General features: G+C 38.9%; 1 protein-coding gene across 1 annotated transcript in view; it reads right to left on the minus strand.

The window, feature by feature from the left end:
• MLH1 (mutL homolog 1) overlaps positions 1 to 19,859 on the minus strand; it is a 2,895,606-nt gene that overhangs the window by 309,326 nt on the left and 2,566,421 nt on the right. The window contains exon 17 of the mRNA XM_044064896.1: positions 2,174 to 2,266. Coding sequence (XP_043920831.1) covers positions 2,174 to 2,266 — 93 coding nt within the window. The remainder of the gene's footprint in view (positions 1 to 2,173; positions 2,267 to 19,859) is intronic.

The raw sequence follows: 19,859 nt of genomic DNA on the forward strand, positions 1-19,859 counted from the left end.
TAGACAACGTTTGGTAATAAACTCATGCCAAAAAAGGACCAAATAAACTGCTCCACATTAACTGTTTATTCCAGTTGAAAGGGACTGCAATGGGAGCACCTTCTGCCCCTACGTATGCAGTAATTTATATGGGTGAGCTTGAAAAATAATTTGTGTATCAGATGAAGTTTTACATGGAAAGTGCTCTACTCTTTAAGAGATACATAGATAATTTGATTTTGGCGTGTAAAGGTAATGAAAATCTAGTTCTGGAATTTTTTGAGGCCCTTAACAACAATACCCATCTTAACACCACCATCCATGTTCTGAAGTTTTCATATGAGTTGGGCAAAAGAAGTATTAATTTTCTTGATATCACTCTATGGGGAAGGAACAACAGTGAAATTTAAACCTTTAAGAAAACAGACATTTTGCATGCCTCTAGTATGCACCCCAAGCATTTATTAGATTCCATACCCTATAGGGAGTTCAACAGGATTTTTGATAATACCTCTGATGCAGAAGTGAGAGTGAATGAGCTAAATGAAGTAAAAGCAGGTTAAAAGCTAGAGGTTACACTGAAGAACAAGTTGGCAAAACAAATAAGTGTGTTTTAGGAGGCATAAAAATGAGGACATTTAACAGCTGGAAATATGGAAGTAGCCATATACGACAGGCCAACAATGATGGAGAAAAAATATTTTTGTAACCAGATTTTATCCTTTTTCACAAAGGTTGGAGAAACTTATTAGGGGCTTGTGGCATATTGTTAGTAATGATGAAAACTTTGGTAGTTTTTTTCCCCCGCCACATTACTTTTTCTTATAAAAGGAGTAATAATTTGAAAGAAATTTTAAATTATGTGTATGACTTTAAACACATTTTAGTGTACCTTCTGGAATGTGGCCATTGTACTGTATGTGCGCCCTAAGGTGAAGAATCTTTACTGGCACAACTATTAATGGAAGAAAATATATTGCTAATGGTTTCTTTAACTGTAACTTAGGGTGTGTTGTATATGTGTGTGTATATATATATGTATATATATATATATATATATATATATATATATATATGTATGTATATATATATATATATATATATATATATATATATATATATATAATATAGGGTGTAATTGTTTAAATCCTATATGATATGTAGGTCAAACCAAACGCAAGGTCAAGGTTCGTGTATTGGAACATTTGGAGGACATCAGAAATTGGAACACAATAAGTCCTATAGCTGAGCACTTTATGAAGATACACAGGGCAGTAGATTCTGTTTTTTTTTCTTTTCTGTATTAGCAAGGCCGTCCAAGGAGTGGTGACTATTTAAATAAATTATTAGATTTAAAAACTAACTTAATATTAAATTATAAAACAATGACTCCAAAAGATTTAAATCTTGAAATAAACGTTTTTTTTGAATACTTTCACTAAAGAATGTTTTAGCTTTAATGTTGTATTTTTGTGTTTTCACTAATGTATTGATTAACTGTTTAACTGCAACTGTAATTGGGTTCTGCACATTCATAAAATGAAAGGCTTCTCAACTGCGATTTCAATCCTGTGAAGGCGAATGGCCAAGGTACCAGATTTTTATGGCAGAATAAACCGTTGGAGTGGAGCAGTTTGTTTGATTCTTTTTTGGTGTACGAGTCTATGAAATCTTGTAGTTTTCATTTACATTTGGTAATACTCAGTCGAGGAACAGATGTAATCTGCTTAAAAGTGGCACTTGTTTATACTCAAGAAAATGATATGACCTGGTGATGTGCCAGGCAACAGCCGAGTTATCAGAGTAAAATGTGTCCACCTAGAATAAATGGTGACAGGTTTTACATTGAATTTTAGTATATAAAGGAAGTGCTAAGAGGAGGTTGTTAAACCTAAAAGGCAGTAAAACAATATTATCAAATATTCTGCCCTGCATGTTTTAAAATCTATTACAAGATGGCCTAATATTCTGTACAGTATAGATGTTACATTTTTATGCCTGCAAAACAATTAGTAGGGTGCTACATGCAGGCAGTCTTTAAGTTATAACATGTGACTACACATACAGTAATCTGCCCATGTTTTTAAGAAAGAATACAGTAAATTACATGTTGGAAACAACACAGCATATGTAATCAAAAATGTTTTATTTATCTTTTCCAATACTGATCAACTTACACATGTAGTCACCATACCTCTGTGGCCAAACGTAAAATAAACATTGGTAATCCCTCAAGAGCAGGAATATAATTGTCCAAGAGTAGGGGTAATCCAATCAAGTTTCCATCCTGTAAAACAGAAAACCAAATGACCTAGCAAGAAATATTATACTTTTCTTTTTTAAGAAAATGAAAAAAGGTTAAGTGCTTCTAGCTAAATCACAGTATGCTTACTCTAAGCTCTCAAATTCTTAAGTATAAATTCCACAACTTTCTTATAGTGTCTACACTTTACGTGCAGTACAAAATGAGTGATACTAAAATGACTGCACTTATCTGTCACATTTCATAGAAGACATAATTGATTCAAGGCTTTAACATACAAAAAAGCATCACAATCTCTGTGCTTGCGACTGTCTTATGGGAATACTTACAGGCTGCTACTCAAATTTTTTTTCAGCAATTTTACCAGGTTTGAGAAAATCATACTTGTAAAATGCAGACTGTTAGCCATGTGTTACATATCATATGTTGGTTTTAAAAGACTAGTCCATCTCTACTACTTCATCAGCTATTATAACACATACCTGACATTCAGCATTAATATGGACTACTAATGGCCCAATTTAGTGAAAATAAGAAAATTAATGAAAAATGGCTTTTTGGACTTCAGTTTATCATACTTTAAATCACAGCATATACATTGTAAAAAAAGAACTTTTAGCAGGAATAAAGAAAATAATAAAGAACATAAGCTGCATAATTCAGTTCAACTTATGATATCACTGAAATAACTAACATATCTCTTAATCATGTAAAACTGAATGCCACTATGATACCACAGAGAAAACCAAATGGACCCCTTTATCAAATTCACATACATTGTGTAACATATTAACAGAAAACACATTACATTTATGTTTTCATGCATTATACATATGTTTTAATTTTTTTACAATTATTCTGCATTCCAAAATTACATAAACTGCTCAAAAGTCTTACCCACCATGACATGTTACTCCTACTGAAGTTTGGTTATGTTTTAGTGTTCTGATAAGCTGAACTAGTTTAATTTTGGTCTTGATTATTTGTGTGTGTGTGTATTGTTCCAATAAATTCCATTAATTTCTATACAGTTTGCTCCATCCCTTTCTTTTTTTTCTTTACATTAAATACTTCAGTTATGGTGGGTTTAGATTTCCATTTTCATTTTCTAGTAATTTCTTTTTTGGCAACCAATAACATTTAATTTAGAAAGGCCTTCCTATGTCTAAGCATTTGATATCCTATATCTGAGTTCAAAAGAATCTACAACCATTTGTTCTCCCATCATTTCTGTCAAAGTACTCTGTAGGGAATTTCTAAAAATCTTCCAACTTGTTACATACCCAAAAAAAGGTGTTGCCAATTACCCCCCTCTTCCCCATCACACCTTCAGCATTTGCTATCGACATGAAATATTATCCTCTGAAATCCACTTGCAGTGTAAAACACTAATAAAAACATGCCCAAGCAAAAATGCTAAACATTCTGGACTTTGTTGTATACTTGGAAACCTTACAAATTTCTTCAAAATTTTCCTTGTAAATTGTATTCCCATTCTCTTTTCTTAATCTCTTGTAACTCGTCTGACTAATTCTTACAGTTAACCATGCAATATTTTATACAACCTACTAATACCCATATTTATACAGCAGCATCTTTTCCAGGCTCAGCAAAAAACTCTACCAAACCTGGTCTTTCACTTAACACTCTATATCCCTTTCTATTTGCCTGTACTCAGACAATCTCTAACATGCCTTTAAAACTTCAGCTTAGCCACATCCCACATAATCATCTTTCCCTCCAGAGTGGTTTACACCCAGTACCTTGGGTCTGAGGTAGTACCACAGAGAATGTATACACAATACCTGGATGATATTTTTATTGCACGGGAAGGTGACATATCAAACATAGTTCCTTTTGTGGATTTTTTATAATTCCACCACGCCTTTTTTGAGATTTACCTACAATTTCAATCATCTCTAGCAACTATTTAATGTCACTATATTTAAGAATGATAAAAAACTGAGAATTGCGAGTACCATATACAGGAAACCAACATATAGTAATAGCCCATTACACTATGAAAGTAACCATCTCAGTTTTCAAAAAAGGGGAATCATCAGGGTCCAGTATATTCGGTTGGCCAGGATCATTTCAGATAACTTTTTTGATACAGAAAGTGAAGTGTGGGCAAACATGTTTAGTGCTAGGGGCTATCCTTCTCAGCTTATTAGTTCTGTCTGTACAGATGCAAGGGGTAGAAGACAGACTGGTAACATTGTACCACTTGTCAGATCCAATATTGGGTCTGTTAATGAACTCTTTAAACATGCAAATTCACTGAGGAGTGATTTCTCCACATTTTGTAATGCAGTACTATGCAGAAGACACAGCTATTAGGAATATTCTTAATAAGAATTGGTTAATTTTTTCCCTGTTTAATGGTGTTCCTGATAAACTGGGGGACAGGCCAGTTATTGTGTACAAAAGAAAACTCCTTAGCCAAGCATGTCCATAACAACCCATCCCATCACTTTTTATTTTTTTGGGCTGGACTGTGTTTTAAGGAATCCTAGGGTAGGTCCATGGGAGGATTTATTGGAACAATGTGAGTTACTATAGCAACTGAAGCTAAATGCTGGCTTTCTCGCTGGGCTTAAAGAACAAACTCCTATAGGTAGCGTGTTAAAACTGAAATCTTATTAAGTATAATTAATGGTGTTTTGTGGTAAAATAATATTCACAATGTTTGAAACATCTATATTTGTAATTTATTGTGTAATAACATGATTTTGTGTTTTTTTGTATTTTATTTCTTTAACTGGGTGTGTAGAGTCATGTAATTTTGTATGAGAGTATTTAAACCTATGTGTGATTTCTGTTGTATGATGAAGTCTGGTTACAGTTTAGACGAAAGCGCTCAGTATTGGAATAAAACTTTGGAATGCTGTGGTCCTTCGCTGCTTTTCTCTGGTTCTTGGAGTGTATTTGGGTCATTTTGTTCCTTTGGTCCCTGGAGGTTTTGTGTTATCACAGTTAAAATCTTGCCTTCCTCCCCTCCTAGAAAAAAAATCCTTCGACTTTTATTTGCTATCCGCAACTTCTCCTCTGGTTAATAAAATATGCCTGACCAGTATATAAAACTAAAGGGACTAAACATTTTCACTACTTGTATCTTGCTATTCATTCATATCCATAAATACGATCTTTCAGTTTCTCAGTTTTTGTATTATCTTTTTAGTCTCTTCCCACATATCCTTAGCTGCCATAACAGAATCCTTTTTAACCCATGCTCCTAAATACTTCATTTTACTGAGTCCCTATAAATAAACATTATTTTGTACCTCATAAATCCTGAAAAGAGATTAAACTGTCTCAAAATATTCCACAACACCAACATGTCCTTTTCTGGATTTATCAGGTACAAAATAATATCATCTCTAAATAAAGCCAACTTTTCTGGATTACCATACCAATTGTCAGTGGCTCTAAATATAACACAAATAACAAAGGGCAGAGAGGACACTCAGCTTGGTTCCCTTTGTTCAGACACAGCTTATCAAACAGGAATCCTCCCACTATAATTTCTGTCTGTGATCCCTCATATGGTCTTAAAATTAACGTTATTATTATTTCAGTGATTGAAAATGCTTCCATTGCCCTACTCATAAAATCCCAACTTACTCTGCTGAATGCTTCCTCTGCATCAAAACCCACCAACAGTGGTATTTCCTTACATTCTGCTTCCCTCGGGATCATCACTATCTTATTAATGTTGTCAAATGATTGCCTCCTGTCCACAAAACCACACTGACCCATATCTATCAACTTTGGCAAACACATTTGCCATTCTTTTAGCTATTCTAGACATAAACCCTTTAAAATCATGGTTCAAAATCAAAATGGGTCTATATGAAGCTGAATGTGATCACTCTTTACTGTCTTTAGGTACTTCATCCACCACAGTTTTCTTCCAAGATCTTGGTGCCGCCCCTTCTTTTAAAATGCTGTCAAAACCTTGCAGATCTTTATCTCTTTCTTCTCTCCTAACTTCCAAACTTCCACAGGAACACCATTTGTTTTCCAGAAGACTTTCCTACAGATTATTTATACATCACAATTTTTATTTCATCTCTTCCTACCTTAACTGTTAATTGTTGAGCCTCATCTACCCCTAAGTTTGGCATATTTAAGTCTTTCATAAATATTTCCATTTGTGTTTTTTCTTGATTTCCATACTTCTCTGCTTTATACACATTTTCATAACATTTCCGAAATTACTCTAATACCTCTATAGGATCTCTGGATATCCTCCTTGTTATAGGCTTCCTAAGTTTGGGGTCAACCTTTTCTATTTTCTATTGCCCAAGTCGTTGTGCTAAAAGTTTTTGTGCTCTGGAGTTAACATAAAACAATTGCTTAACAGCAATCTTTCTATAGTTATGCACATTATCCAGTTACTACCATATTTTCTTTTTAGCAGTCTGTACTTGTGTCTTATCTTGTTCCATAAGATTACCCTTATTCTGCAATATTTGTCAGCCCCTCTAAATTCCTATTAGCTCTTAACCATATCTTTTTCCTTTATTTCTACCCTATTTTTAAACTCCATTTTCATTCTATCCGACACATTAGTTATAACTTCTGAAGACATTTTTCTCTTCCTTAATAACTTGAATAAATTCCACTACCCATTCCTTCAATTCTTACCTTTTAATGCATAGGTGGAAAAGTGCCAGTGGTTCATTTTTACTTCATTACCCTGCATTTTTTCTTAGGTTTTATTGGTGCATGATCTGAAATCATTATTGGATGTTTCAAAGCTTTCAATTAAATGCAGACATTCCCGTGAAATATAATTTCATTCTAGTCTAGCCCATTTATTGTACTTTGGAGAATAATATGTAAATTCTCTTTGAATTCCTATAACTGAATTTAAGTCTTCCACACCACACCAAATATTTTCATAAATTTCTTAAGAAATCTAGCCTCTTTTTTTATATTTTCCCTTCCAGGTCTCACATATGCAGCCTTGCTGCTGCAAATCAGGTTCCAGTGCTCACCTACAAGTTATACTCCCTGCTGAAAGCTGATTATTTCTCCCAAAATACACTTAAGCTCCACAATAGCAGTTGGAATATAAACACATGCTAGTGTAATTTTCATCCCTTGCCAGTAGCCCCTTACTACCACAAATTTACTATTATCTTTTTTTCCCTCTTCTATCACTATTGGAGCTCCTCTGGGAATTAGCATAACTATTTCCCTTTTTCTTTGTCCCTGATATTCTGGTAAATATCCATCCTGAAACCCTTTCTTTATCAAAAGCACATACTCATTTCTTTCCAAACGTGTCTCCCGCAACCTTTGTGTAGGGACAATACCTCTCAACCTGGAAACATCAAAAATCTGGACAAAGGCCAATGAAAAATAGGTACAAATCGGTATGCTGATTACCATAAAATGTGCAACCATGATTATGCATCCCCACCCACTCTAATGGAATTGTGGGATACCAACTTTCAAACACAAACTGAAGAACAGACAACCAATATGACCCCAGAGTCCCCTTGCTGCCATTCCAATGTCCCATTCCTTGGCTGTTTTGTCCCATTTACCAAAAACACTGCAATGTGTATACTGCTTTACTTCTACAATGACTATCTGGATTTCACTTAAACTTTTATTTTACATTTAATAGCACAAACACTAATAGACATCTGGTAAACAAAGCAATACAGTCTCACAAAGAAAATAGATTTAGCATTAAAACTTCTTTACCCTTGAAACTCACATTCATTGAAACCCACATTCAAAGAAAATGCATCTGCCTAGTGGCGGAAAATGATTACCGTTGGTCTGCTTTCAAATCATTGGCCCCTTGCACATTAAATATACATGTTCTTTGATACACCTTCCTGACTGTATTGAAATATATTCCGTGTATAAGCCCCCCCCCCACAAACACACACAGAAAAGTAAAAAAAAACATAGAGCACCGCAGATACACACAGGGCCGTACCAAAAGCAGCAACATTTAAACTCCCCTGAAGAAGAGTTGGCAAAACATTTGCACTGCATTTGTAAAACTTTCTGGAAACTTGTTTTATAGTTGCATAAATTGTGCTACCTTGAAAACGGTGGCAAACACATATCAAATTCACATGCAAAACTAAAGTATTAATTATTCTTATAAAATATAACCAGACATGTATGACTAAATAACTGTTAAGTACCCAGTTGGACTACTGGACTAGTTGGATTACCCCGGTAAACAAAAGTAAAAAGTAAGTAAATAATAAATAAAGTGGCAACAAGATGAACGGCCACAAAGAAAGAACTCACCATTTCCCTAACACAGCAACCTAAATACTACAACATAGTTCAACGGCTGCACAGGAAGTCGAAATATATATGACTAAAGTAACTGCTAACAATAAATACCGGCAACAAAATGAATGAATGGCCATCACAGAAAAAAAGAACTCGCCAACTGCTGACCTACATAATTCTGCTAAAAGAAGTAGAGAGAAGAATCGTAAATTCTAGTTCTTTTACATTAATAATAGAGCAGACGAGCAATCAGTTTAAAAAAACTGCTGCAAACCCAATACACTGGCCAGAATATAAAGTAAAGCACTGCTCAAAAACCACTTCATTGGTACAGCAACCCAGAAAAAAAATCCATACCTACAGGTGCTCCCATTTTTTAGCTCTCTCCCCAACACAGGAAACCCAAACACTGCAACAACGTGAATGCAATCTGCCGCCAGCTCCATGAGGAGTCTACAGTATACAGATTATGTAGCCCAGGCGGGTATGACCCTAGCCCTGAGCAGCATCCTACCATCATACAGAATGATACCACAGTACAAGCAGAAAATTATTGATTTCAACAATTGGCTAAGTTTCAGGTGTCATTCTAAAGGGATCCAGTATCTGTCTGTCTGGGATGACATGATAGACAGACCTCGATGCGTTGCCAGAGATGGCCTGCATCTGTCACCCCTGGGGTTCCGGATACTGGTCAATGCTCTTGCCACCCCTATAGCGTCTTTTTTAGGCGGTGTTCCAAAGACCAAATTTCCACCGTAACAGCTACAAACAAATGCAATTTGAGGGTAATGCTGCTCAATGTTGGAAGTTTAAATCTCAAAATGCACTCTCTCAAAGGACTCCTTAAAATGGAGAACATCGACATTTGTGCTGTAAAAGAGAGCTGGTTCAAGGCAGCAGAAAGCACCCCTGCACTACCAGGCTTCAACTCATTCCACACCTTTTGGCCTCAGAACTTGGACCGAAGCTCCAAATGCGGTGGTGTCTCCATATTCATAAAGGATGTGCACACCTCCAGACTGGTAGCCCAACATAACGCATCTAAGATACTTTAGGTGCAGCTAACATTGGGTAAGGCAGCGACTCAGGTTGTATCCTGCTGTAGGTCCCCAGCCATGTTCCAAGATTCACACTCCGCATTCCTAAGCACCCTGGAGAATATTAGGGTCCAACCTAACACTCACATACTGGGCGACTTCAACTACTCCTCCATTAACTGGGAAAACTACTCATGTAGCAATACACTTGCCCAAAGCTTTCTGGAATTCATTAATTCCAATGCCCGGTACCACCTCGTTTTTACCCCCACTAGAGGTAGCAACATCCTTGACCTGGTCATTACTAACATGGGCGACCACTGCTCCACGCCAATAGTCAACTCCTCCCTGGTTTGATCTGATCACAAGCTAATCACCTTGGAAATCCTCATCCCTCCCAACCCCCCCCCCCCCAACACAGGTAACCACCATGAAAAACTTCTCCAAAGCTAACTTTGGGCTCCTAAAACAGAGGTGGCTAACTTCACAGCATCTATGCAAATGGAGAATAGTTGCATGACAGCCATATCATACACCAATGCACTGTACAAACACGTACACACATGCATAGATCTCACCATACCCAACAGAACTAAGACGCTCTCCTCAAAAAAAAAGGAAGCCAATCTCGTGGTCCCCTGTCATAAACAAACTCTACAAAAGAAGGAGGAAACTGATGCGTAATAAGGTGAAGTCCCAAGACTGGAAAGACTCCCTTATCAGCCTCAGCAAAAGGTTAAGATCCCTCATCAAATCCTCTAAAGCTAGCTATGAAAACAGAATTGAAGCAGATAGTAAAGACAACCACAAGGCCTTCTACAGTTATGTAAAGAATCTCCATGGCAATATCCAGATTTGCTCTGAGCTACTGCACAATGGTATCTCCTATACCGAGCCAACAGATATTGCAAATATACTGGTGAACAGATTCAGTGCTAACTTTACCCCACCCCTCCAAGGACTAATCACAATACCAGTAAATTGCCAGGCACCCAATATTACTGCTGCACAAGTTAAAACAGCACTGTCCAAGGCCGAGAATACAGCTTCTATGGGACCTGACAGTATCCCTGGTTGTGTTCTACACGAATTACAGAGTGAACTGGCAGCTCACCTGTGCACCCTGTTCAATCACAGCTTCACCTCAGGTTTTGTCGCCACCAAATGGCGCACTGCTACAGTCATCCCTCTCCACAAAGGAGAAGTGACTACAGACTCCGGGAACTATCGCCCCATTAGCCTAACGAGTCTGATATGTAAAGCTATGGAATGCATCATCATGGACCTAATAAACAAGGATATAAGGAATCTCCAAACTAGGGTGGCCACGGTGGTGCAGTGGTTACCACTGCTGCCTCACAGCAAGAGGCTCTCCGGTTCGATCCTTGGCTGGGGCGCCTTCTGTGCGGAGTCTGCATGTCCTCCCTGTGGTCACGTGGGTTTCCTCCGGGTGATCCGGTTTCCTCCCATATCCCAAAGACATGCTGTAGGTGGACTGGAAACTCTAAATTGGCCCTAGGCATGAGTGCGTGTGCCTTCTGTGGAAGGCTGGGCGCCGGGCTGGCAACTCGACACCATAAAGCTCTACTGCCAATCATGAGCGGACAGGTGATCCGCTGTGGCGACCCCTAACCAGGAAAAGCCGAAAGAAGAAGATAGGGAATCTCCAAACTCGAGATCCTACACAGTTTGGTTTTGTGAAGGGTAGATCATGCCTGCTCAACTTGGTTGACTTCTTTGAGTCAGTCACCAGAGCTGTGGATGAAGGTAAGGTGGTTCATACAGTCTACCTTGATCTGGCCAAGGCCTTTGATACCATTCCCCACTCAGGAATCATAGAAAAACTTATTAAGCTGGGCATCAACCCCTATATCACTAGGTGGGTTGCAAACTGGCTCATAGATAGAACCCACAGTGTGAAAGTAGCTGACTCCAAGTCAGACTGCCGACCAGTCGGGAGTGGAGTCCCACAGGGTTGGGTCCTGGGTCCTCTCCTGTTTGGTATCTACTTCTCTGAAGTCCAGGCCAACACGAAGGGACTCTGGCTGACAAAGTTCGCAGATGATTGCAAGTTGGGAGCTATTATTAACTCCCCAAGTGACGCTGACATCCTACAGAAAGGCCTCAATGAGACCAACGACTGGTGTCAGAACCATGGCCTTAAGCTCAATGTCAAAAAATGTGTCTTCATCCCCTTTGGGAAAAACCCGGTTCCCTTGAATTACCACACTGATGGTAGTCCACTGAACACAGAAGACATTATAAGAGATCTGGGAACACAGGCTGACAGCAGCCTTTCTTCTGACCACCACGTTGCCACTGTGGTCAGAAAGTCCTTCTATGTGGCACATCTCATTACTAAGGGTTTTGCATCCAGGAAGAAAGAGGTCATTGTCTCCATCTACTCTTCCTTCATTAGGCCAATCATCAAGTACAACGCTCCATTTGGCATATACCTCACTAGACACCTGCAGCAACTGGAGAGGCCGCAAAAGTACCTCACAAAGAGGATCCTAGGCCTTAAACACTTGTCCTATATGGACAGACTCAAAAAACTCCATAAACTCCAACTATTCTCTGTCTCACATTGCCTACTTAGAGGCGATCTCTGCTTGACTTACAAAGCAATGTCTGATCCAGCTCTGTTAGGAAATGCTACATCTAAAAAAAAATCACAATCCCTCCGCACCACACGCTCCAGAGGCCTCAACCTCACTATCACAATCAAAAGAACATGCTGGAGGGACAGGTTCATAACCCAGAGACTGCCCATGCTATGGAATAGACTTCCCATACATGTCAAGCAGAGCACCTCACTGGCCCTCTTCAAGAGAAATCTTGATGAGTGGAAGGGAAATAGAAAATTCACCTTGGGGATCACTCCAGTGGCTCTACTCGACAGAGGCACTAGGAACTAAGGTTGTGTGGCACGATGCCAGGGTAATCCTATGGGCTAGGCTTGTAAAGGCTCCAGGGCCATTAGCCTAGTACACACCTATGAACTTATATAATATGTATGACTAATATTATTGACTAAGTAACAGCCAGCACCAAGCTGGATTACCCCGGTAAACAAAAGTGAATAAATAAACATTAGATACCTATTGAACGAGCACGGAAAAAAAAAAAACTTGCTGTTTCCCTAACACAGGAAGCCCAAATACTACAAAGCAGTCTGCCAGCTCCACAGGAAGTCTATGACTAAGTAACTGCTAACATTAGATACTGACAGGCAGGAGAAAGATTAAAATGAATGAATGACTGAAAAACAAATAATAAATTATGAGAAGACATAATAAAATTCACTGCCAAAACTTACAAAATAAATGAATACACCAATGATCGTTCAGTGATAAAGAAGCCTTTACTTTTTTTAAGGCTTCTTGATCGCTGAACGTTCATTGGTGTGTATTTATTTAAGAGAAGACAGACTCAGCAATAGGTTGGCACTCAGCAAACAGTATCCGATGCAAATCAAAACTGAAAAACCTCAGAAAACACAAAGCATACCGTTTCCACCAATGTTCTTTTGCCCAATGCAGCATATCCAGTCGCTACTTGATGTGGGGGGGGGTGGTGGTGGTAGGGAAAAATAACTACTGCGCTACTTCTGAAACAAGTATCTATGACAAGAAATGTTCACATCAGTAAATATGAACAGGCAGCCATACTCTGCCCCTGATTTTGCAAAAAATAACCGTTACCGATTATGGTTCATATGCTTGCCCAATCATGCAAAATCATGCACGGTCACATACTTTGCAAAACACAAAGCAGCAGTACTTCAACCAAACATTAATGCAAAACACAAAGTAAAAGTGGAATTTCATTTTTCGGAATGCAGAACTTCAGAAGTCAGATATAAAAACCGACAACTCTTATAATTCGGTTTGAAAACCGAATGAAATAGTTGCAAAAGTAAATTACTCACAGCAGACCAGGTAATGTACTAAGAATCGTTAAAAGAAATGAAGCCATGCTGCCTACAGTACAATCCAAGAAAAGAAATGACTGTCTCTCACTACTGACCTTACTGATACACAACTACCAGCTACATCACCATCCACGGTTTGAAACACCCGCCCCAGACTTGCCCTTGCATGCTGATGACATCAGCCATAACTTAAAATTGTAAAAAAAAATCGGGAATTAAAGGGGCCACTCAAATTCTTGGCACCAAATGATTTTGCACTCAAAACCGGTAAATACCAGGAAATTCGGAGAGGTATGGTAGGGACTAAAAAGGAACTGATACCTTTCTGATGCACCCAACAAACCTCTTCCACTTACTCTTGTAGATTTTCCTAGTGGAAGCATTACTGGAAGAGAAAAGTATATGACGTACAGGGGACGAGATCATAGCTTGCCTGGCTATTAATGGAAGTGGAGAAATCATGCTGTCAGCTTTAGATTCGAGATATCCGGGTGAACCATGCCTGTAGGGTGAGACAGGAGGTCTGGAACTGGATCCATTATCTAAGGTGGGTAAAGAAGATGAAGCCAAAGGAAGGGGAACCAAACCTGCCGAGGCCAGTAAGGTGCAATGAGGATGACTTTGCTCTTCAATCTTGTAGCTTTCTGCAGGAATTTGGGAATCAATGGGGTTTGGTGGATAAGCATACAGAAGACCAGAAGGTCAATCATGGAATAAATCGTCCCTTGGTGATCCCCCACTGGGGGGGGGGGGTTAGGGCAAAGGACTGCACTTGTTTAGAGGAGATGCATAATGATCGCAGCAAGGCTGGCCCCATCGACGGAAAATCACCTCTGTCACTATTTTGTTGAGAAACCACTCGTGAGGTATAAGAATGGACCTGCTCAATTTGTCTGCTATCAAACTGGACTTCTCAGAATGTGAGTTGCTGTCAGAAAGCGGATGGATGAGATCGTCCATTTCCACACTCTGAGGGCTTCTCCACATAAGGGATAAGACCTGGTTCCTCCTTGTTTGTTGATGTACCAAACTACTGACATATTGTCCATTTGGATCACAAATATTCCCAGAGGCAGAGCATCCTGAAAAGCTTGCAACGCTAACAGCACTGCTCTCATCTTTAGGACATTCATATGTAAACTGGCCTCCTCAGAGGACCAAGTGCCTTGGACTGTTTTTCCCCAGGAAATGCACCCCCACCGATATGGGAAGTGTGGTCAATATGGCTTTGGGTTGAGGGAGAATGAATGGATGGCCTTGTAAAAGCTAGTATGACCTTATCCACCACCAAAGGTACTTCTTGCATGTCTATGCGACACTTATTTGAACTGATATCTTCTGATAAAGACTTGACCACTGGGATGCTAGCATCCACTGAATTCTCATATATCTTGCCAGGGGGACAAGAATTATAGCTGCTAACATTGACTCCAAGGCTTGAGGAATTAATCAGGCTGAAATTTTGGTATTGTGAATAATTTTTATGACTTGGAATCTTAAGGTTTGAACTCTGTTCAGGGGAAGTGAGGCTGTCACAGATACTGTATTTTCTTTGGCACTAAAAAGAACCTTGAGTAATTTCCATATTCTTTCTGGTCTGATTGGACTTCTTGGATGACTTTTTACTAGCAGCTTTTGTACTTTTTGCTCTTTCCTCTGATTGGGTGGAACATCAGGAAAGTTTCAAGAGGATGGAGGTGGAAGGGAAAAGGGAATTACATAACCTCTGGAAATAATTCTCTGCACCCAAGTGTCTTTTCTGATATCTAGCCAGGCTCTCTGGTGCAAGGATTAGTGACCCCCGATTGCCTCCAGAGTGGGACAATCGGGCCTCCTTTCAGGAGCACTGGTAGGCTATCTCAGAGAAGGAATCTCTACACCCTTGGTTTTGTGGACCACCTCTGCTACATAGGTGGCATCTTCCATTAATGTCCCCCCCCTCTGCCTCTGGGGGAACCATCTCCACATGGATCACGGAAAGGACCCTGAGATTTTTTTTAACCACATCTTCTGTCCCCCCCCAATGGCTCCTAGAAAAAGTCCTGGGGGGGGCGAAAAATGTACTCCTACAACAGATAGAGTCTTTCCATCCTTCTCGCACCTGGAGTGTGTGTCCTTCACTTTTGGGCCGAACAAGGAAGATCCATCAAAGGCAGCATTGATGAAAAAAGACTTGCAGGGCTCACAAAAATCATACAAACACACCCAGTCATATCTCCTTATTGAGATGCCTGAACCCATTACCTTTGAGGTACCCTCAGCTGCATGACAGATGAGCCTTGTAGAAGAATTTGAGATGGATTAAAGGGTTGCCAACTGTCAGGCTACTGTAGCTTCAGCCTCTGCAGTAGTGGACCCGGAAAGAGTATTTGACAACTCCTTAATCAAATCTATTTGTAATCTTGTGAAATGCGCCAGATACTTCAGTGACCTAACAGTAAAGGTTGTTAAAGCACAGCCATGCTTCCTGATCCTGTCCAATACCCTGGACTCTACATGAGGAGAATGGGCAATGGAACTTTGTTCCGAAAGTTCCTTCTTCATGGCCAATACAATCATGGCATCTACAGGCACCCCCTTGCTCCAGTGTTCTTGTCAGAGGTGCCAAAATTCGGTCTGGTGTCTTGGGGATGGGTTCAACTGCATCAGGTTCCTTCCATGCCTACTGAGAGATCAAATCAATGAGCTCATCAGTGGGTGGAGTTACCCAGAAGGTAGACGAGCCAGACCCAAACACTTCCAGAAACACTGATTCCTCCACGGAAAGATTTTGGGAGGACCATCCACCTCATTGCTTGAAGATCTCCAGAATGTCTTCAAATGAGATGTCTTCAGGTGGTGATCTGGGGGACCTTTCCACTTTTCCAATTTTAAAATGTTATAGATTTTCACTTGTTAGGGAACATCACTGAATTTTTCTAAAAACATGTTTAACGTCTTTTTAAAAAATAGGTGAAATGTTATTCTAAGAAATATGTGTAACATCATTTCAAAAAACATGTGCAATGCTATTTTAAATATTTATATGTCTTTATTTAAGGACAATGGGAACTGGTTAATTAATTAATGAATGAATGAATGAATTAATTAATTAATTAATTAATTAATTAATTAATTAATGGATTCATGATGCAATTAAGGGATGTATAAAATATGTGTTGTATGGTGTGTTAATTATTCCTTGAAGGAGTAAGTCATGGTACCAGATGCACCAGTACAGAAATTTTCCTTACTGTTCTGCGTTTTTTGTGTTTCTTTTGGTGTGCTTTATACGTGGACCCTTCCACTTTGTCAAAATCTGTGTCTTCCATGACGGATTCCTGAAGGGAATATAAATGCTTCTTGCACTTTCTCTTCCCGGGTACTTCCTTGGTTGGATGTTCCAGGGAAGTGTCTGAAGAGAGGGTAAGGCTCTGCTGGGTAGTCCGGAGGGACTGGACTGGCTGTCGTGAAGTTGAATGTCAAGGCTCTTGGTGCATATACACATGGGACATAGAAGGTAGATCTCAGGAGGGAGAGACTCTCTGTCCTGCAGAAGCAGAGAAAACACTCTCCACTACCTCAAAGGCAGACTATGCCAGAGTGAAGGAAGCTGAAGGAACCAAGAAGCCATACTTCTGTCCCATCAGCTCCAAAGCTTGGCTTTGAGAGGCAGAGATGGCTCCAAAAACTTCAGAGTCAACTCCAACACCTCAGATCCGACAGGGACGCTACGTCTCAAAAAGCCACTCAGCTCTTAAGTTGTTGGAGTCAAATCAGAGGACACCAGTACTCTCAGATCCAAACCAGATGGTCTTGGCAAACTTGGATCCAAGGACTCCTTAATGAAGTGTTGGACTGGAAAAGGAGCCGTGACTGGAGGGGTAGTTCTGCAGGAGTTGGAGCTGAGAGAACCCCCATCTGTATTTGCGCCGAGATAAACTTCCTCATCATTCTATCCACATCGACTTCCATGAAACTCCTGTAGAAAGGAGATGAAGCAATGGATGGCAACATGGAGCGTCATCTCTCAAGGAAGGGAGATTTAACTCTAGAAGGAACTGGGTTAGCTGTTAGGGAGTACTAGACCCGAGGAAGAATCTTCAAAGTCCAAGTACTCTGATCCAAAGGTGTTTTAGGGGCTGTAGAAGACATCTTGGAGCTGGACGGCTTTGGATCCGACCTGAATTTTTTGAGAGAAGGCTCCATAGAAGATGGACTAGAAGAACCCACCTTCTTCGGTAACTTTTTAGAAGCATCCTTAGAAGAAGATTTGGGGGTGAGCCCCAGATATGGCTTCTGAAAGAGAGATTGGAAGTAAAACTTTTAATATCAGTTTGCGTCTGCTAAAGTGCGGAGATTAAAACTTTTACATATTTCGCAAGTAACATTCAGATGGGCTGGGCCCAAACAGGAGACAGAGAGATCATGAACATCAGAATAAGGCAGCTTACGGCTGCATTTTTTACACTTTTTAAACCCTTTTTCAGACATCCTGGCAAAAAAAGTGTAGTGTAACTAACAGAAAAAGAAGAAATAGATATAAGTACAGATAGATTTATTTTAGGATAAGGAAGAAGAAAAAGGATAAATAAGTACCAACAATGGTACTAAAGAATACACAGATGTGTACAAGTTATGCTAAGAGAAAGGTTTTAGAGCTTACAGTAAAAAATATCAACAATGGTAAAGAAGAATACTCAAGTATATGCATGAAGAGATTTGGGGAGAAAAAGTTTTAAGAATAAATTTTACTTACCTCTTATTATGCTCAAGAGCAAAACTGACCATGTCTATATGTGAAAACAGCAAACAAGATCAGAGTTATGTTCAGCTGAGTTGGATCCGAGGATTGGATCTGAACCCAACAGTTGAGGAATGAATGAAAACTGATATCAAATCAGATGTTTTTAAATTAAACCAAGGACATTAACCCAGAAATTCACCAATGCAAAAATAAAACAAAACATCTTAACTCTACATATAATATAATCAAGCACTTATACACCCCATCCTCCAACCCAACAGCCCAAGATTACAGCATGTTAACTTAAATTTGGTTTTCTCCAGCCTTTCTTCTTTTTACATTGCAATGCTTGTATTTCTTTAAAAAAAAAAAAAAAAAAACTTGTTTAATATCTTTAGCACATACAATTGCTGAAAGGACTCACTTGTGCCCCTAAATTAAAGATGCCCCTGACTGCATATTATACAAATATGCTTTACTATATAACATGCAATTTATATCATGAAATGTTTTATATAAATACTATTAACAACAAAATTGTTTTTCTTAGTTATTTTTTTACCCTTTTACAGTCCTTCTAAACATTAATGCCATAAAATTAGGTAAGTTCTATACAGTCTACCCACAAGTTTAACAAAGTCTTCAAAAGTCCAATCTTTCTCAGCCCCTTTTTCTTTCAATGCCATATTTCACAAATGTGACTGATGCTTTAAAATATCACATTTATTCACTAATTTCAGTGTAGGTGGTTTTCTTCCTGTTCATCTCCTTTTGACAATATCTGAGTCTGGTTCAAGTCCAAGGTACTCCTGATTCTTCTCATCAACTCCAGCGCTTTTTTCTGACTCTCAAGCATTTTCCTTTGGAACACTGGAAAATATCTCATTGGCAAAGTCTCTTTCTCTATGAGCTTTATTGTCAATAGAATAAGAAGCAGAGTTTTTGCTGGATAAACTTTTGTATTTCCTCTTTAGTCTGTTATGCATCAAAAATGTCTTTGATCCTCTGGAAAAAAATATTCTGAAGGCAGACGGATACAGCAACTTGAATCTCACACATACCTCTCGACAGTCCCTGATGTTATACAGTGAATAATCATTTTTTTTTCACAAACACTGTCTCCACTTTTTGGTACTTTTCCTTTCTGTCACAGCTTTGTCATGATCAATTCTCTCTCCTCAAGCAAGCAGAATTACTAGCTCTTATTTCTCAGTTTCTTTTTTTCCACACTGGTATGTTGATATCAAGCTGTTTGATCAGTGTGTAGCCATCAATCAGGGCATATGAAATATTACATATCTGTAAGAGTCACAGGAGGACATAAATGATTGGGGAGCGAGACTGGAAAAGCAATTTACAAGGGAACAATGGGAAGCTATATGTATGGCTCCCAGAAGGTTTAGGAATTTTGCATGGAAGTGTTTGCATAGGTAATTTTATACCCAAAGAAGACTTCAAACAATTTTTCCTCGGGTAGACAGAAAATGCTGAATGTGTAATGGGGAAGAACAAGGCAACTCACAACATGATTTTTGAGAGTGTAATGAGTTGACAGATTTAAAAAAAAAATCCCTATATACTCTGTCAAAAATATTGGGGGGGGGGGATTGCTGTAACTAAGAAAATTATTCTTTCAAGCTGGAA

Source organism: Protopterus annectens, chromosome 3.part0 (genome assembly GCF_019279795.1).
Source record: "Protopterus annectens isolate FY-2018-M chromosome 3.part0, PAN1.0, whole genome shotgun sequence".
Taxonomy (NCBI): domain Eukaryota; kingdom Metazoa; phylum Chordata; order Ceratodontiformes; family Protopteridae; genus Protopterus; species Protopterus annectens.